Source organism: Camelus dromedarius, chromosome 5 (assembly GCF_036321535.1).
Source record: "Camelus dromedarius isolate mCamDro1 chromosome 5, mCamDro1.pat, whole genome shotgun sequence".
NCBI lineage: Eukaryota > Metazoa > Chordata > Mammalia > Artiodactyla > Camelidae > Camelus > Camelus dromedarius.
In genome coordinates, this window is record NC_087440.1 from 37,925,201 (window position 1) to 37,948,651 (window position 23,451).

At 35.8% G+C, this 23,451-nt stretch overlaps 1 protein-coding gene across 2 annotated transcripts in view; it reads left to right on the forward strand.

The window, feature by feature from the left end:
* The window catches only part of NUBPL (NUBP iron-sulfur cluster assembly factor, mitochondrial), a 176,702-nt gene that overhangs the window by 130,302 nt on the left and 22,949 nt on the right, over nucleotides 1–23,451 (forward strand). For both annotated transcript variants that reach the window (XM_010986155.3, XM_010986154.3), the window contains exon 8: nucleotides 13,553–13,638. In XM_010986155.3, coding sequence (XP_010984457.2) covers nucleotides 13,553–13,638 — 86 coding nt within the window. The remainder of the gene's footprint in view (nucleotides 1–13,552; nucleotides 13,639–23,451) is intronic.

Consider the following 23,451-nt stretch of genomic DNA (forward strand, 5'->3'; position numbering starts at 1 on the left):
TAGTTTGTGCTGTCTTTGATGTTTTGCTATTGCTGTACAGAAAAACAAACTCCATAACAGACAAACATTTCTGTGTCTTAAAAAAATTATCATTTATAATTTTACCTATAGAGATCAGATTCATAAACTGAACGTTTCAAAATATTACCACAATGAACACATTTACAAAAACAGAAAGACACTTTGAAAGGATAATGTAAATTTGCGTTCTGGAAAAGAAGTAGTGCTTAAGTATTATTTAGGTAAAATGTGGCTGTTTGGTTCACAGCTGCCTAGCACTCACAGCATAGTGCCTGATAGGTGGTGGGCACTTAGTAAACATTTACTGAATAAATTCTGGATAAGAGTAATTTTTCCTAATAGGAAAAATTGGCTTTTTGATAAATACAACTATGGCAAAATTTTATATTCTGCTCATTATTTAACGTTAAAGTTGGGAGCAGTAAACATACTAGCTTACATCACATATACAATACTTCGGTATGGTAGTGGGTATCTTTTTTATGATACAGAATTTAAATGTTAGTAGTTAGCATAATTTTATGTTGAATATGTTTCTAAGGATTTTCCTAGATTGCAACGGAGAAATAGTTGTAAATCTCTCTTATATACATGTAAGAACTTTGGGGGAAATAATGGAATTTTTAAATGCCTTTGCAGATCAGTTATTTATTGGTAATAAATAATTAAGGGAGATCACTGACAATCATGAAAATGTTTAGAAAATAGGTGTTTGATAATATATACACATTGCTTGGAAGTATCAATATAGTATCACTAATAGTTATGAATATGTTTGATGTTTTAAATATGTTCATAACCTTTATGGAGTCTGAGACTTTTTCTTTGTTGAGATGAATTATAAAGCATGAGATGGGAGTAAACGGAAATAACATAGGAAAATAATTCATCTTTTTTGTAGTCAGCATACTATATGGTGCACTTTTTCTTTTTTTAAGTAGTTTTGGGACTTCTATATTTTTAAATCGTAAGAATGGTCACTAAATGTTTATTGAATAAAATGTTATTCTGAGAACTTGAAATGCCTATTGCAGATTTCCAAAATGCTTGCTTATCCTCTCACTTATATGTTGTGGATAATATTGACAAAATTGGGCTAAATTGTCATTTATTCCCTGAGTTGTAAATTGTTGCCTTGAAAAAGTTCAATTTACTTCGCACAGATAAACTGATGTCCCTGAGCAATTTCCCTTGTTTACTCAGATAACAGTCCCTCTGTTGAGACAGGATTTATGATTATATCACCCTGTTTTAATTTGTGCTTATACTGTAAAACCAACGATGTGTAGATTGGGGTTAAGATTTACCTCTCCTTTGAGGATTTTTTTCTTATATCCTAAAATTTAACCAGTATTTTCCTGTATTCCTTATCTCTGTTGAAGAGTCTACTCTATAATAGGTAATTAATATTAGATGAAAATAAAAAGCAGTATTTTTTAACATTTTTTATTGATTTATAATAATTTTAAAAGCAGTATATTTTAAATTTGGTAAAACATACGTAACAGTTCAGTAGCATTATGTACATTCACATTGTTTTGCAACCACCACCACCAACCCTCTCCAGAACTTTTTTATCTTCCCAAACTGAAACTCTACCCATTAAACAATAACTCTCAGTTCCCTCCTCCCCCTAGTCCCTGATAAGTACCATTCTCTTTTCAGAAACAGGGTTTTTTATAAGATGAGAGAATGAAGAATGAAGAAAACATATTTAAAAGATTGGATTAAACAAAAACCTGACATCAATTTTATGATTTAATAAGATTTTTTTTTTTTTCAATGAGGAAGCCAGTGCTTACTTCTTTTCTTTTGCTTCTTTCTTTTGTTGTCATTCTTAGAATCTTCCTTTGGGAAAAACTCATCAACTCAAAGTTTGCTCTGTATTCCAAAGTAGGTTGCTGCTGCTGCTTTTCAAGTTTTTAACTTTCATTTCTCGCTCTTTTTTTTTTTAATTGAAGCATAGTTAACATTAAAATTGTAATTCAACAAATATTATTCATATAAAGGTAGATGCTAAGCACTGTAGAGGATCCAAGAATAATTAAATCTCAGGTCTTTCCCCTAGACAGGAGTTTCATACCTTTTTGATTCTTGGACCTTTTTTGAAAATTTGATGTAATATGAACTCCCTCTAGGAAAATGTATTTGTACTTACATAAATACTATTTTTATGTATAATTTCGTAAGATTCACAGTCCTCAGGTTAAAAATCACATCCCTAAACCATCACACACTGGTGGTGGGAATATAAATTGGTGCAGCCACTGTGGAAAACAGTGTGGAAGTTTCACAAAAAGCCAAAAACAGAACTACCATATGACCCAGGAATTATACTCCTGGGTATATACTGGGGAAAAAACCCAAAATGCTAATTTGAAAAAGATACATGCACCCTAGCATTCATAGCAGCATTATTTACAATTGCCAAGATATGGAAGCAACCTAAGTATCCATTCATCTGTAGGTGTGTGTATATATATGTGTATATATATATATATATATATATATACACACACACACACACATACATACATACACACACATACACAATGGAATACTATTCAGCTGTAAGAAAAAAGAAATTTTGCCATTTGTAACAACGTGGATGGACTTGGAGGGTATTATGCTAAGTGAAATAAGTCAAACAGAGAAAGACAAATACTATATGATACCACTTATATGTGGAATCTAAAAAATACAAGAAACTCGTGAGTATATCAAAAAAGAAACAGACTTAGAGACATACAGAACAAATTATCGGTTACCAGTAGTTAGAGGGAAGGGGGAAGGGGCATCTAGGGGTAAGGAATTAAGAGATGCAAACTATTATGTATAAAATAAACTACAAGGATATTATATTTTATAAGTATAAATGGAGCATAACCTTTAAAAATTGTGAATCACTATATTGTACACCTGAAACTAATATTGTACAGTAACTGTGCTTCAATTAGGAAGAAAAAGTCCCAGTCCTAGGAGTTAGAGCAAGGAAAAGTGCAGGGAGAGGGAGTGGCAGGTAAGGAAAGAACATGGATAGCTATGATATGGGGTATTAGAAGTGCTGTAGGAGAGATCTAAACCCCTTGGTATGGGGGGATCAAAGGAAGAAGAGATCTTGGGTTTGCAGGGAATTGTAAAATGCTTCATGGAGATGAGCCTTAAAGAATAAATAGGATGCATTGTGGTGCAGTCAGGGTAGCACCATACCTAGTTTGCTTTGTCTTTTCTTAGAAGAGAAATCTGAAAATGAAACTTCTAGTGTTCTATAATTCTATTAAGGAAATGTAATGTGTATTTCACTTTCCAAGTCTTATCCTTTAAGAAAATAGGGCCAGATCTTAAAGATGCTTTTGAAAATACATAAGCTTAGTTATAGCTGGATTATGACAGTAAAATTATTGTTTATCAGAATTTTCCAAATCTTCTGTAATGGATGGGCATATTTTTATAATTTAAAAATGTAGGTAGAAAGCACTCATTCTTTAGGGCAGTAGATTTCTGTATAAATTAGTACCATGATGATTGGCTGTTATTAATAAAGTACCATTTAATGACAGTCTTCCCTATATTCGTTTTTTATTTAATGATCTCAGGTGTTATATTATCCCTGTTTTCTTGAATCTTTGAAGGTTAAGTAACTTTCCCAAGGCCACACAGTTACAGTGGATTATAGCTGAGGTTCATATCAGTTCTGATTGAGTTTAAAGTCCATGCTGTAAACCTCTACTTCAAGCTGCTCTAATACAAAACCCAACGATGTTTGACTCACTGATTATCTGAGTTTAGTTCTAGACCATTCAACCCATTTAGGTTGAAATTACTCTAATCTAGGTGATCTCTGATAAAAATGACTTGTCTGTGAATATGCCTAAACCTGTCCACCCCTATGTGATGAGGTCCAACCAATGGTCTATAATACTAGCATAGTAAATACATTTGCAAAAATTTAAAGGAACTTACAATGTTCCTGAAAGAAATGTTAATCCTCTTCCATTATGGAAAAAAAAATTTAAGTGTTCACTAATTCCCAAGAGTTCATCACTATGCATTAAAAAAATCCCAGAAGTCAACACTGGAGTCTGTTCTATTCAGTATATGGCACCAACTAATTTATCAGCTTAACAAACAACAAGCAAAAACTCAGCGAACAGTATCACAATAAAGAAAGTAAGAAAAATTACAAAACCAGCACTGATAACACTGGCTTTTCCACTTGGCGAGTTCAACAAGACAAGAGTAAGGCTGCAGACTATACTTGGTTATTCCCCACCCTCTATCCTGTCTCCTTTCGCTCTAGCAATTGCTACAACTTCTAGGTGCTTACAGTATGTAATGATTTAGTAGTCCATGTAAGCTCAAATTTGAATCGTTAGGCACTAATACTGCTGTCAACACATTCACCACTTGTTGCCACATGATGCTTTTAACAAAAATAAGAGAATGACTTTTTTTCTTTAAAGTTTCTTCTTATAATGAGCTTGTCATCTATCCCACGGAAGAAAATAGAACACATACAGAGTTGCTAATAAGCAACTGGAAAGAGGATCTTTTTGCTTCTATAGGTCTATCTCCATGAATTTTCCAAAAGAATGTCTCTTTACAAGTATAAAACACTTAATTTCATTCTCAACGTGGCCTGGAGAAATGCAAAGTTGATATAAAGGCTCTTTCTAATTCAGAACATTTCACCACTGCCACCCCCTAAAAAATCTTTTTTTTTTTTTTAAAGTGTTCAAGTAGTTTCTAAAAAATACCATACATTTAAATGGAGTTTGTACATTCATTATCTCATTTGATCTTTATAAGTCTGTGGAGTAGGCAGGTGTTCCGCAGGTAAGAATGAAGAGTCAGAGAGGTATTTAGCACCTTGCTAAATATCCCTGCAAGTAAATAAAAGAATTTCTTATTATTCTCTTACAATGGAGCAATGCTAGTGATTCTCACCAGTAATTTAATACACAGCCTGTGTGTAACCAAATAACAAGTGCCTACATGCATACTATTATCCCAGGCACCAAAACAAACTTAATACTAAAAGATATCAACCAACCACAGGGATGTTTATATTTAGTATGAGAAAAAGGACACCATAAAGAAATCCCTGAAATGAAAATATTTTTCTCTCAAAGGGAGAGTGAAATAAAATGTATGTTTTTAATAAATGCTTTCTTTAATTTATACACAGAAAAAAGTCTAGGGTAAAAGCAGTTGGGTTGGGAGAGATCACAGGAATGAATTAGAGGGAAGGTAAGAAAGATAAGGGGGCAGAGACTTGTTCACATAAATGGTGGTAACTATTCAACTAGCTTTGTCTTTATTAAATCAATATTAATTGCATAAGCCCTTGCATAAGGTACTCTGAGAAATACCATGATGAATAGGAAAAAATTATTGCATTCAAGCAGCTTACCACCTAGTTGGGAGGATAATTGATTCAACATTCATTCATTGATTCAACATTTTTTGAGTGGTTATAGGAAGGCACTGAATTTGGCACTGTGAAAAATACAAAGATGAATAAAATAGCCTTAGCCATGAGAGGAACACAGCCAAGGGCAAGGCAGGGAGGGAGCAGTGTTCCAGGTACCACTAGGACTCCAGCCTCTTTCTCCTCCCACAGCCTCATATCCTGCTGGTACCTCCCAGTGGCAGATCCCTGTTGAAAGCCAGAGGGCAAGGAAACTCAGTTGATACAGTCCATAGAAGTCAGCTACCTGGGCACTGATTGGAGCAGAGAGGGCTGGAGAATGAAGCAGAGCTTGGGGAAGGGGGAAGGGAAGCCAGTAGAAAACAACCAGAACAGCTTCTTTTCTTCATGGTCAGCATTGTAATTGAGAATTAGTGGTTTGCAGTAGATGAAGTACAAAGCAATGATTCCTGCCCTCTAAAAGTTTGAAGCTAATACAGATATCAGTAGTATGGTCAAATTAGTGAAAATCCACACCGCCAGGCAAAATTTTACTGTCAATTAATGAACAGATATAAGTATACTTTGTTGCAGAAGGGAGTAATGGATAGAAAAGTTCATTTTGATAGGATAAACTTATGGAAACCGTTCCCCTTCACTTTGTTAAGTAAAGATTGATGCAGGAATACAACTTTTGGAAATGATTGTTATAATAGGAGGGACGAAGGCTGAGGACTTGAGAGGGGAGCCATCTTGACCCTTGCTTGGTCTTCTCTCTTTTTCTTCCAGAGACGGGCAGAAGCAGCACAGGAAACAGCCAGGTAGTCCTAGTGTGGGTCCAGTTTTGGTTTCTTACTCATAGAGAGGGAGAAGCCACTTTATATGACAGAGTAGTCAGTCAGACAATTGCTCAGTATCCTTGGGCTTAAGAGAGTCTGCACTAGCAGACTGGCATTGCATTATGAAAATGAGGCGATGCCCTTTCTTCCTGTCTAGGGCCCTTCCTGTCTGGACTCTATAGATAGAAGAAAAGCCAGAGGCCTTTCTGCCTCTCATTCACTTACATGAGATGGGGTAGGAATTTTAAATTAAGCCACCATAATATTTCAGTCGTTTAAAGTGAAAGGCATTGGGCTTTTTGCCACATTAACTGAATTCCTATTCACTCATCAAAGTTTCTTAAGGAAAAGCTGTACAAGTGCACACCAGTGTCACCAGTGTTCTCCCCACTGCCAGCAGTTTGCTTGGCCTAATCAGTTATCTCTTCTATGGTAATGCTCTTTGATTGCCAATTTGGACGGTAGTTCATAACATGAAAACCTTTTGGGATTTGGAGGATCAGAAACTTACTGTTGGCATCGTTAAATAAGTAAATGACCGCGGACCATACTTGGCTGCTTTGGACTTTAGTGTGATTTTCCCCCTGCATTTTACAGTTTATAATTACCTCAAATTGCAAAGCTCAAAACATGTACCTGATAGGTGGAAGACAAGCCATAGCTTTTCCTCTTATTCAGAGATAGTAAATCTTCAGTATGTTTTCAATTTGTGGAATGGAACTTTAAAGGAGGCACTCAATTTGGGACTTATTCCAGGTGTACTATCTTTCTATGCAAATGTTGGGCAGAGTTATAATTAATGAATGTTTGACAAGAATTGCATGATGTGGAAGAGAATTATTGTTTTATTCATCAAATTATAAAAATTCTTTCCAAAATAAATTTGTTTTGTTGTTAAGCAAATTTTAGCCAAGTGTTAAAGACTAGGAATTGTACTCTAGTGTTTTATCTTTCAGGGCAGTCCTGGTACTCAGTCTGAAACTTGAGTCATTGTTAGATTGGAAATCAAATTATTAAATTAAATATAATACCATTGGTTAATGAAGAACAATGTTTCCAATCTAAATTTAAGAAGTAAGGCTTTTGTCTTTGGGTAAACATGTATCATAGGTAGATGTTGTAGTGTATCAGTTAAGAGTTCAAAGAAACAGCCTGAGAATTAATAGCTTTTGAACTGTGACATGAAAAGACCCATGATTTTAAAAGCTTTCCCCAGTGATTCTTTGTGTAGGCCAACTTATCTGATGTTTGAATTCCTTCATCATCTAACCTGTGTTTTGATGAGAATTTTCTGGTATAGTTTATTCAGTGTTGTCATTTAAGAGTTTCTAGACACTTCCTTCATGATATTCCTGACAGCTAAAATTCCCTAATATCTTGAAGTTCAATGAATAGTATAATGGCCAGTGGGTAGTCAGATTCATATTAAAAATGACTTTTAAATCCATTAAACATTTATATGTAGAAAAAGTACAAGTCCCACTACCTATCATTTATTTTTGCGCTTAGTCATAGATGTTAGAAACTTGATCAGAGTTTGATGTATAGCTCTGAAGAATGTCTTCACATGTAATGTGTGACAGTATTTGGAAACGGAGCAAAGTTTTTCCATATAAAGTCTCAGCCTATATTTCCTGAAATATACCTGGTTGAATAAAGCTAAGGTAACCAGAGTATAGCAGTTCTTCTCTCCGGAGTTTATATTAGAGAAAGAAAGTGTGTAAAAAGGAATGTGTTCCATTATTAAACAAACAGCCCGTGGTGGTGGCTCACTGTGAGTATGGGCAGGCTGAGCTATATGAGCATCTAACAGAATTTGAAATGCAAAGTATTAGATCTAAGAGTCCAGCATGAATAGATGCTCACAGAAGAGCAAAAGAGCTTTCTGAGTTGCAGAGAAATATGTGTACAACAAGTAGGCTCCCCTAGGTGTTTACATCAACATAAAGATTGATTCAAGACTGGAGAGAAGGCAAGATTTTATCTTAACTTTACAGGAAATATCTGAAGTAGGGGAAGGATGAGAATGAGAGAGAGAGAGAGAGAGAGAGAGAGAGAGAGAGAGAGAGAGAGAGAGAGCGCGTGCGTGAGAGAGAGCGAGCAAAGTGTAAGCATGAGAGAACTGTTTGGTTCCAGCCCAACCTCTTTAAAATCTCTGAAAGCTTCACTTGTTTCCAAGTGGTTCCTTAGTGAATACAGTCCGGATAGCTCTGGTGAATTCTTTGTTAACATCATTAAGGTGAAGTGGTTTGAAGCCTATTACCTGTTGACTCTAGTTTTGAAGAGTCAATCTTTATCTCTAAACAGCAGATATGCATCCTGATTCCTTTGACAAACTTGCATTCTTCATTAACTAAGTTCCAAAGTGCACGTGCTCTCTCTCAGCAGTGACCTTGAAGTACTGTGCTTTCCACTAATTACTGTGTTTTATATTTCTTTTCAGCAGCAACTGACATAATTTCCTGTAACAAAATTAATTTCTAAAGTGAGCAAAATAATGATTAATCTTTAAATTCATAAAACATGTTCCCTTTGTGACTATAATCAATTCTCTACTCTGTTGGAATGGAATATGGAGTCCAAAACAGTGACTCATAAAATAATTATTTATATTCCCTGTTGAAACACAGTCTGTAGATACATTTCAGGTGAATTTACCTTTTTAACCATGTTTTACGTAATCTAATGCTAATATTAGTGAGCATATTATATATGTAGCAAATAATGTTTGTAATTCAGGAAGTTTGGGAGTTGTAGAGGAGAATGACAGGGGAGAGCTAAAACATACCAAAACCAATCTCTTTTATGGTCAATGAACAATTGTGTTTATGTTAAGCTAGCAGAAAATGATTATTTTCTTTTACTACAAGTATTTTTAAATAAATCAAAGAGCATCAGCAGCACTAAATGTTAGAGCACTGTGAACATTAAGAACAGCAGTTTCTTTTTGTAAGTCTTAGTTGACTTTATGTTGATGTGCGCAAGAATTGTGTAGAATTACTCATCAGGTATAATTATGAGCCATTTTTGTTGTAGATTTTTATTAGGTTCCAACACGGAAGTTCTCATTCAAACATGGGAATTAGATACAATTTATGCCTTGGAGACTTAGAATGGCATAGTTGAGTAATTCCACACTGGTATAATTATGATCAGCCTAACACCTGGAATAATCAGTTTTAAATGCTTAACTACTCTGAACTCTGACCCAAATCCAGATATGCAGTTATAAATAGATTTTCCTCTTAATAGTCAAGAGAATTGGCAATTAAGACAATACTCTAAATATTTTTTTAGGATGTTTACGTATTTGCCAGAATCTGACAGACAATTAATTAACCTCTTAGAGTAAATCTCAGCTGATAAAGAGCCTTTTACAAAGATTGCAACTTGGAAAATAACATTTAAACAATTTATTTAATTATATGGACTTAGATATTTACCCTGGAAAATGGATAGAACGTTCTCCATAGGATTCTTGAGATAGGTGTTTTATGATACTGTATTTTTATCCCCAGAAAATAATTCCATTTAGTGCAAACTAAACATTCTGTTTGTTGCTACTAGCATTCCTTATGGTCAGTAGAGGGAGCACAAGTTTTCTAACAAACCATCACAAAACTGAAGTGACATCATCAGTGATGGTTAAAGGGGAAAAAAATCTAGGCTAGTTTATACTGCTTCATATTCCAGGAGCCCTGAGAAAAGTTAAAATTTACTAAGTAGAAAGCCAAGAACTGTAAAGATAAACTGTCATATCAGATTTGGAGACCATATTTTAAGATGTGTATTAACAAGAAAAAATTGACATAATTCCTTTAAAATTTGAAAATCTGGGTTTTGATGCACAGATTGATTAATGATTAATTTTACTGGAGGTTTTGTTTGTTTATCTTTTGTTTGCTTTATTTCCTTATCATAAATTCTAGAGGTCATTGTAGGGCTGTCTGAAATGGTTATTTGTATGATGGACTAAAATTTGGTATAACAAAAGAAATGTAGTGATTTATGTATGGGCCAGTTATGTTTTTGTATTCTTTAAGAAGGGCTAGAAATTTTTTCTCAGAACGATGTTCTGAGGGCTGATTGCATTGTGTTTAAGGACTCAGTCATTAGTTAAGAACATATGTTTCAATGTAAAAAAACTTAGATTAAAAAAATCTCTTATAAATATGACTGATAATTCCAATAGAATGTTTATGTATTTTGTGAGCATTTCATGGGACATGGAAGATGATTGTTGTCCCTGTCAGAAAGTTATTATGATGTTTGAGTGGTGCTATTTAGATTATAAAGAAACTCAGATGGCATGGATGCTTATTTGTGATACTACATTAGGGTTAAGTACAGAGAAAACCAAGTCACTTTAATCCCTCTCTCTAGGATCTTACAGCCATCAAAATAGTGTCACCGAGCATTTTTATAGCAGTTTTACATTCTTTTTTTTTTTTTTTAATGGGAGAGCTCTTTAAGTTAAATAGGACCAATGAAAATAAGTTCATTTTACAGAGGAGTTGAGATGTATTGAGACTTAGGGAGCTAGTCAAGGTTATATGGTACATTAGTAAGCCTACAAAACCACAGTCTGGAGCTCTTCACTCCTAGTTCAAGAAGTTATGAACTAAGAGTTCATACAGCAGAAGCCTAGGATAGATGATCTGAAAATACAGGAGAATTATTTAAATCACCATTCTTTTGTTAAGTGCCTTTTTTGTGCATGGCATTGTGTTATTAGTTTTGTTTGATTTAAAAAATGAGAAAAATCGTAACAGTCCATGAAACTGTTGTGTATTGGTATTACAAATAGTAGAAAAAGGGTATTTAAAACAATAAAATGCTTATATCATATGAAAGCTAAAGGTACTTTTTAGGGCTAATGCAGTAGAAACCCCTTATATATTAGTATACAGTTAAGGAGAGAAATATGAGGAAATAGCCAAGGAGGTTTTGTTTACATGGGAAGAGAATGGCTCTGAGACTAAAGGGCCTTACTTAATTCTTGGAGGAGGTAGCATTTCATAGTCCCTTAGATAGGTTTACTGAAGCAGTCAGGTGGTTGTGGAAACTATAGTTAAGAGAGAATGCTAAATCATACAGTCAGAGAGCACTCTGAGACCTTGGAGACTGTCTGTCCTTGCATTAATTTTACAGCTAAGGAAACTGAGACCTGGAGTGATTCTGAGTTATTCTGCTCACACAGCTAGATGGGGGCAGAACCGGAATTAGTTCCCTTCCAAATGCCTAGGTATGGTAACAGAATCTAGAAGGTGGCAAATTGTAGGAATATATTGAATGTGTAGATTGATAGCAGAATCTAGAAGGCGGCAAAAACGTGGAAATATATTGGATGTTTGGTGTAGAGATGAGTATATTTTTGCTGTGATTTTATTTCCATCAGTTTTTAAAAGGGAAAAGAGAACTGTTGACTAGTTTTTGGTTTCGTGGGCAGAGTGAACTGAAATACAAGGATGTAGTGATCCATGAAACAGTTTGAAAAGTAGGAAGAGCTGCCTGATGGCAAATGTGAAAATGGCTTTGCCAGCAACTTCTAAGACATTTTTATTAATGACAGTAGTAAAGATGAAAATGGTATTACTAAAAACAACAGCTACCATTTATTGAATGTGTACCCTGTGTCATCATGTCAAGCATCTACTGTACATTAGTTTATTAAATTATCTCACCCTGTGATGTAAGTATTACTTTGCCATTTTGTAGATAAAGAAACTGAATCTCAAAGAGGTTATTACTCCAGTCATACCAGTAGTCAGCTGTGGAATAAAAATTTGAATTTTGATTCTGTTTGAATTCCAAGGCTGGTGTTTCTCAAACTTTATTAAAGAATAGACCCTCCTTCTAAAGGAAAAATAATCTGCCCCATACCCTCTAGACTTATTTTTACGATTAGACTACTTAACTAGGTGTAAACACAAATTCCTCAAGCTTATAGCTCTTATATAATTTTAGAAAATGAAAAAAAATTACAAATTAAATTCAGGCAAACCTTACAGGATCAATAACATTCAAAAATGACATTAATTTGATGTGAATGATGAAAGTTTTTGCTGACATGAAAATACCAATTGCAAGATGAATTTGTAGCTAACGACTGTTGCACAGTTCTTTTGAGTTTGGCATGCCTGTAATGCCACATGCTTTGTGAGAACTTGGTTCGGCTGCCACTTTTCTCTATTCTGATTTCTTTAAATTAACCCTTCAGACAGCATTCTGTAGTAGTATCATTTGTCCTTCACTTGGTGCAATCAGTTGTTTATTGTTAATCCTACCTCTGTTCTCATTAACTGTGACAAAGTACTGCCACTTGGTGCCAATTTGATGGTTTGGGGCTCTGAAATGTCATGGCAGTGTGTATTTAGTTATAAGATGAGGGTTATCCAGGTGATCTAGAATATATTCATTTTTTTCAGGTTATCATGTAGAAGAAGACAAAATTTAAGAAATTCATAGACTCTTCACATTATAATGAGGCCTGCAGTATTTCCACTTAAGGAAAAAATTGCCCTGCACTTTCTCTCTAAACTCTCAAAATGATCTGGTTTCTGCGGGGTAATAGTGGAGACTCAGGAAAGCCTCTCCATCTACTTTCGGTGCTGCCTTAGTGCAGCCCACCACTATTTTCTGAAATTCTTCCACAGCCCCTGGTTTTACCCCACCAAACTATTCTCCACAGTGTGTTCCTCACTAGTGAGCTTTCTATAATACAGGCTTTTGAAACTCAACGTGAGTATTACTTCTTTCTGGAAACATTCTCCTATTGCTTCTTATTTCCTGCTTCCTCACCTCATCCATTATCACCTTTGGCATCCTCTCCCCTAGACTGAATTAGTTACCTTTCCTTTATTTCTCCTTTATAACTCCATAACACCCTAGGCATACTGTTACAATAATGCTTAGCACATTGCATTGAATCGTTAATTTCTGTGTCTCCCCAGTAGGCTGTTAGCTTCTTGAAAATAAAGCCTACCTTGTGTATCTCCTAGCCAGCATGTTGTCTGAAAAGAAAGAAGATTCTGTTCTATAGCTGTGATCTTGAATCACAAGTCAGTTGTAATTTTAGCAGTGAGGAGTCAGAAATAGGCAAGAGCAAAGTAGACGTTTGCTTATCTTTTCCATTCATGTATGTAAAATTTATACAAATTACTTAAACAGTTAATGTGGTAAAATCTTTTAGTGTATAAGCAACATAATTTTGGAAGTAATCTTTCCATAAGGAATGAAATGGTAGCATTATTTTGCTGTCCTTTTGTTTTCTTTTGGTTAGGCGCTGTGATTGTCTCCACGCCCCAGGATATTGCATTGATGGATGCACATAAGGGAGCTGAGATGTTTCGAAAAGTCCACGTGCCTGTAAGCATTTCCAGCTTCACTGTTACAGAAATACAAAACACTTCTAACTGGAAAAGCCAGTCATTGAGAAATACAATCCAAATTTTAATTTAGTTCTGTGCAGAAATCTATTATGAACACACTACTTCATTTTAATGGTTACTTTAAAAACACATATAGGTGCATACATGTATACACATTATATTAGTGAAGGAGAATTCTAAAACATCCTTCAGGTGTGAATTTTCTGAACAAGTACTACTTGTCTCAGCTATATGTAGCTATCACTGACAAACAAAATAAGAGAGTTTTAGGAAATTATTTAGGTAGATACACTTGAATAGATCACTGGTGCTAAAACACCAGAGAAAAAGATGAGTTTTTTCCTTCTGTCTCCTACAGTTTAACTCATTTATAGCTCACCATCTTCTAAAAAGTATCTAAGAATTTTCTGTACAGTGTGGCAAAAAAAAAAAGAAAATATTATAAAAATAAAAGAAAGGACAATTAAAATTAGATGGAGTCAGAAGTAAAGTCTATAAATAACTTGCATGTCATAAGGGACTTAAATACATGCTAGAAGTATGCCATGAATTTTCCATAGAAACAGGACCATTAAAGAAATAGGACCATTATAAAACTGTGCCTTTCCATAAGGTTAAAAAAAAGCTTGATGCTCAAGAGAAGCAGAACTGAGACCAGGGAGGCGATAAGTCTCTCTTAGGTCCTCAGAAATAAAAGAAACCCTGTATATAATGAACACATTTTTACCACCTTTGTAACCATAAATAGACAGTTCTTCCTCCTGGCCTGGTGTGCCTCAGCAAAAGCAAGTGAACGTATGCCAGAGTGTGGTTTAGAACAAGCATTTCAGTACAAGGCTAACGTGATGCTTCCATCTTTACGGCTCCCAGTGGCCTTGCTTAATTCAGGGTTAGATTTTAGTGCTTATAGGACAGAGCTCTTTAGACCTCAGCCCAGGGGTCCCGTGATTCTCTCTCCCTTCCCCTCCTCACCATATTGTACACTTTATGTTTGTTTCGGCATGGAGAGAATTCCTAACTTTTATTAAATTCTTCAATGAGACTATGACATAGTATAAGAGCCCATGATGTATTAGAATGAATAGACTGTCAGGGAAGCTTCCATAAATGTTTGTTTTTTTTTTTATCTCAGAGGAGCTTCTGAAAAGTATAAAATAGTAGAGTAGTGGCGTTGAGATGATCCGCTTCGACAAGTACCTTTTCTCCCTTGCCAGTTAGTGCAGAACTGTGTGCGTTAGCAAGCTCTGGATTGGATCAGTCTGCTCTTACAAAAATAGAAGAGCCTGGGAAGGATGATGCCAGTGTGCTTACCTTCTAGGTGATCTGAGGGCATTCTCTCAGGGATAAAATTGTGATCAGAAAGTGTCTTAGGGCCTGCTCTTAGATGAGGACAAATAAGTGATAAAACCTTTGAGGTGTTCTGTGTTGTGAACTTTAGCTTGGAAAAATTTTAAAGCAATGGTAACCAAATGTCTGCTTCAGACAGAAAACTGTCTCAATAAAGCACTTATTTTGACCAATGTTATTTCCTCTTTGTCCTCCAAGATAAACTAGGTATGAGTAATGCCTACTCAGATAACTAAATAAGGTTATTTTTATGGGATTTTAAAACATAAATCAGCAAAAAGAGAGAGAGAGCGCTATCCACCAAAAATTACAAGAACAAGTAATCCATAATCTTTCTTTGTGGCAGAAATTAGATAACAGGGCCAATGGTCTGTTATTGCCACTTCAAAATCATGATAATAGTCATTCTACCAGCATATGAGTAAATGCTTAACTTCTCATTCTGTAAGATGAAGGTGGAGGTATACGTCCAGCTCACTCAAAAGCATCATGGAATCCTTGAGAGAGAAGTTTGACAAAGAGAGGATGGCAGACTTTCGCTAGGTGGTGCCACTGAAGGATAAAAGTTGAGGATATCAGCAAGGAAATGCTGTGAGGAAGTATTCCAAGTGAAGGATTTGGACCTGCATAAGGCTCATAAGACTAATGCTGAATTAGTTACGGAGTAAAAGAGCTGTTTTTGATCAGAAAGTGAATGACCAAGTTTAAGTTTGCAGAGCTGGAGCAGTTCTGGGTCATGACAGGGTACAGGATTTGGTTGGTCATGGGTGTGTGGGGCTGAAGAGGAGTGGGAATGAAAGTCATTAGAAATGCATAATCCATCCATTGTTTTTTTGACATCGTCCTGTATCTTTATTAGATCCCTTATTTTTCACTCCTATGCTTTTAATTATTTGCCTTCTAAACAGCAAAAACTTGAAGGAGAGGTAGAATGTCTTAATCATCTCTTAACCTGCAGAATAAGAAACGTGCTTAATAATCTTCACAAGGGAACGAGTGAGAACTTTCCAGCAGAGAGAACTCTGTAAGCGGTTGTGGGACAGTCATGTTGTAGCTCCATTGTAGAGGGAATCCCGGCTATGAGTGGGATGTGGATTTGATGACCTCCGAGATTCTTCTGGCACTTAAGAGCCTTGGAGTCTGAATAATGTTAAAGCATTTGAAATTAGAAAGTGTTCCATAAATGCAGAAGAGAAATGTTATGCTTTGTTTATACCATGTTATCCCAGTTTTCCCCGGTTTTTAGTCTTACTCTGTTTTTTCCCCCTTTGAAGTGCATTAGTTGCCATGGAAACAGTGATGTCATTGGAATGGTCAGAGTTTATTAATGTCTGCAAGAACATTTTGAAGTTAATTTAAATAATTTCTTAAAACTCAAGGCTCAGACAGAGGAAGGAAAAGAAGAAATGACTATTAATTCTCTGTTCTCTGCCTGAAGTGATACCAACTCTACCAAATCCTTGATTATCTCAGTATTTATAGGTAGACTATTTTTTAATGATAAAAAATTTTCAATCTTACACATTTTTAATGGTAAATACTTTATGTGCTGTGTCATTCTCATCCATTTTTGTTGCCTTCTTTTATGAGAGAAGCCCAGGCACCTCAATTTGGAGCCCTTCCCCTACCCTTTGAACTTTTGGAGTCACAAGGATTTCACTTCCCAGCCCTTCTTTCTTAGGTAATCTCCTTCCCAGCTCCTCAAATTACATTAAAGTCTATTTCCTCTCTTATTCTTTCTGTACATAAAAGATCACTTGGTTAATTTAAATTCAATAAATAGCTATTTATTTATTCTGCAAATATATATTTACTGATATTGGGTGTCTTCTTTTTAAAAACACTGTATTTATTTTTTGTTTGAGAGGGAGGTAATTAGGTTTAGTTATTTACTTATTGATTTTAATGGAAGTACTGGGGATTGAACCCAGGACCTTGTGCATGCTAAATAAGCATGTACTCTACCACTGAGTTACACCCTCCTCCCCTTGAGTGTCTTCTATAAGCAAACTACTGTGATAAAGTCCATTAGTGATTAAAAAAAAAATGGAAGCTTTTTCTTCAAATAATTTGTCACCTTGTAGACTAGCTCCATTAGGGTGCAGGGGCCCTAAATTCTGAGGGACATGAGAATTTTCTTCTCTGGGCTGTCAAGGAGGGTGTTCATGGAAAAGCCATTTTTTCCCCCATATCCCTGTAATTTTGCATATGCTAGTCCCTTGCCTGATAGGCCATTGTCAGTTCATATTCATTTCTCAAATCTCTGCTCAGTCATTACTTCCTCTCAGAGGCTTTTCCCAAACTACCAGAAAAGGTTAATAATTCTTTCTCTGAACTACCTGAATATATATTTCATTTGGCTCTTATCCCACTGCAACTTTACCTGTCAGTCTGCACAGGAGAATTTGAGTTCTTGGCTGGTAAGAAAACATACCTTAAATATCCTTAAATGTTCACTGCCTGGCACATAGCAGGTGTATGATGAATACTTGTTACACTGACATTTGACCTGGGACATAATGCCACCCACGATCTGCTGTTCCCAGCTCAAGGCTGCTCTGACTTGCATTCTCTCTGTCACAGGTAAACTGTCCATCTTTCACGTCTTTGAGATTTCCATACAGTTTCTCTTCTTATGGTCCTCAGCATGCTGTTTCCCCATCTGAGAACCTATTACTCTTACTTTTCACCCAGCAGCTCCTTTTTATCCTTTGGTATTTGGATTAAGGGCTCTTTCTCTGGGAGACTTGCCCTGACCCTGTTACCTAGATAGGCTCTTGCTAGTGTATGATCCAGTAACAACTGTTTCCCCTTTTGTAACCGTTTTCACATTTGTCAGTACTTTCCCACTTATAGTGCCGTACTGTCAGTTCTGTGAGCGTAGGGACCACTTACCTCCCTCTCTGTCTAGAACATGTAACTGCTCACTAAATATATACTGAATGAGTGATTGCAGTAGGATTTTCACAGGCATATCATGGGGCTGGGGGAGGGAAGACTTCACTCTGAAAAGAATGAGGAAATCACAAGTGTTCAGGTTTGTTCGGTTAGTCTGTAGTTGAAGTCATATGTTTGGATGTGTCTATGCCAGGGCTAGGTTTGGTCAAGCCTTAAACACTCAGGAAAGGACATTCTTCATAAGATTTTTAGAGACATCCATAAAGAATGCTGGATAAGAAGTAGACAGAATTAGAACGGAGCTTTAGAAGGATTTAATCTGGTGAAGATGAATGGAAAGGATAGGGGCAAGGAGAGTGTGGAGGCAGTGAGGAAGCATTTGCAATGGTCAGAGTTATTCACGCTGCAGGCTGTGACCCACCATTGAGTCAGGAAATCAATACAGTGAAGGATATAACCGGTTTTTAAACAATATCAAGGTAAATTGCTCTTAGGAAGAGAAAATGTTGTTTCATAGGGATTTGATTTCAGTCATAAACACACATGTGTTTTGTATCAGATCAAGATGTCACATATTTCTCTTAATAAGATAGTTTAATAAGGTAGAAAAACACTAGTGTACATGATAGGCAGTAAGGATCTGGTTTAGAAAAATGGCAATGAAAATGGAAAGGGGAATAAGTGTAATCGATATTTTGAAAGAAGAATTGACAGGCTTGGCGATTGATTGCATAGGGTAGGGTGATTAGAAAAAAAAGGCAGAAATCAAAGGAATTTTGAGTTACGCTGCCATTAATAAATCTACTAGGAGCTAGTTTTTTTTTTTACTCAGGATGACAGTGAACTAGAAATAAGAGGTTAGATTCTCAGTTACAAGTCCCTGCCCTTATTCTCTAAGGGTTGTGATTTAAAACTGTTTGACAAGGAAGAGACTGGTAGAGAAAATGATTTGGTGTCAGCCTTTTTAGTACTAGTCACATCACATGATGTATGCGGCTGTCTCTTCTCCTCACAGAACCAGATTTTTTATTTATCTGTATATTTGTAGCCGCTTATACACAGATTTTTAAAAGCACATAGAGAGCCATATTCTTTAAGCATCTCTTTTGTGGTTGCAAATTAAATTACTTTAGAAATTGTATTACAATTTTAAGTCAATAAGGTACTACTTAAAGGCAGAGGCATCTTTACGTAATAGTTAAGAGGGATGAGCTCAGGAGTCTGAATGCTAGAGTTCAAATCCCAGATCTGTCACTTTGTAGCTTAAAGACCTGAGCAAGTTACTTAATCTAGCCTCACCATTCATGGCACTAGGTATCCATTTGTACCAGGAATCCATACCTTCAGCCTTGAATGCCATAGAACTCATGTGTTCACAATATGTGTCTCAGAGCTTTTTCATCATCTAAGTTTGTCTGTTGGGACCCCAAAGTCCTATTTTGTTTAACACCTCAAGACTACCTACCTTAAAAACCAATTTAGAAATAGGTAATCTTACATGAAAATAGAGGCAAGTGACACATTTATTTTCTCCTTTTCAACCTTGAATGTAGTTTTCCCTCTGTGATCATCAAGTAGTCTCACTGGATTCTCTGGGATGTTTAATAACTTTGATGTATTTAGGGAATCTTTCATTATTGGCTTTGAAGATCTTGCAAAGTGCTGTTTGACTTCTTTCTAGGAACACTATTAACTAGTTTGCCCAAGACATAATGACACTTGGCTTCCTTCTTCACAATTGGGTAATCTTTCCATTAAAAAAAAAATGACTTTTCTTCAGTGACAGCCTTTGTAGAACTAGGTAGGCAGCAGTCTGTATCTCAGCCATAATTATATCTTCAAGACTGAAGATGTTTGCTCATTTGTGTCTTTCTCCAGCATCTCACAGAAGCCCATGTATACTTAAAAATGAGACTGCTGTTCTGTATGATTTATGTGAATTAGACTAATCTAACCCTCACAACAACCCTGTGAGGTGATAACATTATTTTCCCCCACTTTGCAAATGAGGAAACTATAGTACAGAGAGATTCAATAGCTCACATAAGGCTACCCATCTGTTTGGTGGGCCTCTGGAGTTTTATCCTAGAATATCTGCTTTCCAGAGCCCACATTCTTAATTGCTATTTCTCTGATTATCTAGAGTTGAAGTTTAGTAATGTGACCGTCATAGAATACTACAGAATGAAAGATTCCAGGAAGCAAGAGGAGTCTCCATTAAATTTGCTTATCATTGGAGTCCTGATTGCCCAGGCGGGCAAGTAAAGACAGAAAACTGGTGAACTGAGAAGCGGGGAGGAGTTGAAGGGGCCAGAGGTTCTGTTGACAGTTGGGAGAGGTATACTGAGGGTCTTAAGGGAGAGGGGAATGCCATGGCCAGGAAAATGGCGTGAAATCTGAGTCTCAGCCGCATCAGATGAGGATGGTTCAAATCAGGCCTTCCTTTATAACTGTGCTCTTAATTGCTATGTTAAATCACCCCACTAAACTGTATCGACTCGTCCATTGTTTTAGGCCATGTAGTTTCATGAACAGAATCCTCTAGTTCATTTACTTGTCATCTTTGGTGACTTCCACATACAGATCAATGACCCAGCTGATTTGAATTTGGCTCTGTTATTTACTAACTGTGTGACCTTGAGCAAATAATTTAGCTTCAGTGTTTTGTGACCCATCTCACAGGTCATTATGGCAGTTAAGTGAGATTGTATATACAGTACTTAGCACAGGCCTTAGCACATGATATGGTGACAGGTAGCTCTGAATGTTACGGTTATAGTGGTAGATTTTAGAGATCATTACAAACTCTCATTTTAGAATTCACGGCATAGGGAAGCTGAGTTGCACTTCATGGACCCAGAGCTAGTTAGTTGGCCCTGGGAGGAGAATGAATACAGCCTCCCCATTGATGGGTCTTTCCACTGCCAGATTAATTCTGAAAGAGAAAACAAGTACACCCATCTAATTTTTAAAATGATTGTATCTGTCCACATGCTTCAAGGAATATACCAAAAACTGGTACAAGGCCAATGGAGAACTGAAAAGCACTTATGAATCAAATCAATTTCAGTTATTATTATTCATTCTCCATTTAACAGGGAGTTTTTCCTCTTCATTTTTTCTTAAATCATAGCTCTTAATCCTTGTGACAGGATCCAGCCAGCAAGAATTTAACCTGACTGTAACCTTGAGAAATTGGATTATATAGTAGCCTGAAAATCTTACCTGAATCTGGGTTTAAAATGCCAAGAAGAAATTAAAATTGGGGTTCTGAGCCTGCTTAATTCAATACATTTTGGACACAAAAATCCAATATTTCAGAGCAGTGTTGATATTTCAAGAGAGAGGGTTTTTTAAAAGTTAATAAAAGAAGTACTCTTCTGGGCCAGTGATGGATTGGAATAATGGAAGAATAACATGTAAAAGGCCTGTGGAGGCTGATGTTAGGGAGGCATGGGGCACACACTTTCTTTCAGTAAAACCAGCTGAAAAAGAAAAAAGGATCTTAAACTTAGATGAGGCATTAAAGAGTGACTGAGCATGCTTACAGCTGCGTCTCAGTGGTATTATGTAAATTAAGCTATGGCAAAGCGTCTGTTCTCTGATGTTTCTGTGATGAAAGGGTACACAAAATAGCTCTACAATAAACACAAACAGCTTAACAGCGTGTAAAGTATTCACACAATGTAGGGCTTTTTAGAGGGGTAAGGGTATGGGGTGGTTATGTGGATATGAATTGATTTCTATTTAAGACAAGATCTTTTATGAATAACATTATAATATGGATATTACAATCTCCTTTCTTGTTATATTAGCTGCATCTGTTCAAATCACTGATTATAGAGGATTAATCTTAAATGAACTAGGGCAGGGTTTTCTAATCCTTTTATTACTCAAGGCTATCTTTTAAACTTTTCCCTATCTAACCCCATGTTCTTAAAAGGCTGTCTCTGCCACATAGTCTGCATATCTTTCTTTTTTTAGTTTGCATATCTTAATAAGTAATTTGTTTTGTGTTTTTTAATTAAATATATGTGTGTGTATGACTGTTGTATGACCTTCTGAACAGAAAGAGATAACCACACACGAGTGTTGTCACAGTCAATTGATGTAATTTTAACTAAAAGCAAATAAACTTGACAGCTTATCTGTCCTGTATAATCTTTTTTTTTATATATCAAAGTCTTTGCTTTTATTAGCTTTTTTTTTAAACATTTTTCTTTGATTTATAATCATTTTACAATGTTGTGTCAAATTCCAGTGTTCAGCACAATTTTTCAGTCATTCATGGACATATACACACTCATTGGCACATTTTTTTCTCTGTGAGTAATCATAACATTTTGTGTATATTTCCCTGTGCTATACAGTGTAATCTTGTTTATCTATTCTACAATTTTGAAATCCCAGTCTATCCCTTCCCACCCTCCACCCCCCTGGTAACCACAAGTCTGTATTCTCTGTCTGTGAGTCTATTTCTGTCCTGTATTTACGCTTTGTTTTTGTTTGTTTGTTTGTTTTTGTTTTTGTTTTTTAGATTCCACATATGAGCGATCTCATATGGTATTTTTCTTTCTCTTTCTGGCTTACTTCACTTAGAATGACATTCTCCAGGAGCATCCATGTTGCTGCAAGTGGCATTATGTTGTCAGTTTTTATGGCTGAGTAGTATTCCATTGTATAAATATACCACATCTTCTTTATCCAGTCACCTGTTGATGGACATTTAGGCTGTTTCCATGTTTTGGCTATTGTAAATAGTGCTGCTATGAACATTGGGGTGCAGGTGTCATCCTGAAGTAGATTTCCTTCTGGATACAAGCCCAGGAGTGGGATTCCTGGGTCATATGGTAAGTCTATTCCTAGTCGTCTGAAATCAGTACTGCAACACCTGCTTTTTTGGCTTTTCCATTTGCATGGAATATCCTTTTCCATCCTTTCACTCTCAATCTATATGTGTCCTTCTCCCTAAAGTGGGTCTCTTGTATGCAGCATATTGAAGGTTCTTGCTTTATTATCCAGTCTGCCACTCTGTGTCTTTTGACTGGAGCATTTAGTCCATTAACATTTACAGTAATTAATGATAGATGTGTGTTTATTGCCATTTTGAACTTATCTTTGCAGTTGAATTGGTATATCCTCTTTGTTCCTTTCTTCTTCCTTTTGTGGTTTGGTAATTTTCCTTTGTATTATCATGGATTTTATTTAATTTTTGTGACTCCTTTGTGGTTACTCTTTTTTGTAAATCTATCAACCCATTACTATAACTGTTTTTATTAAACTGATAGTAACATGATCTCAAACCCATCCTACTGTTAAAAAAAATTAAAAAAGAAAGAAAAAAATATTCTATATTTCCCTGCCTCCCTCTCCCACTCTCAGTGATTTGTATGTCTTCTTTTATAATTTCATGTTTACTTTATTTGTAATTCATGAGTTATCACCTTTCCAGTTGTGTGTTTCTCATTTCTGTAGCATCCTGCTGCTTTTCTATTTAGAATAGCCCTTTCAATATTTCTTTTAGCATGGGTTTAGTGTTGCTAAA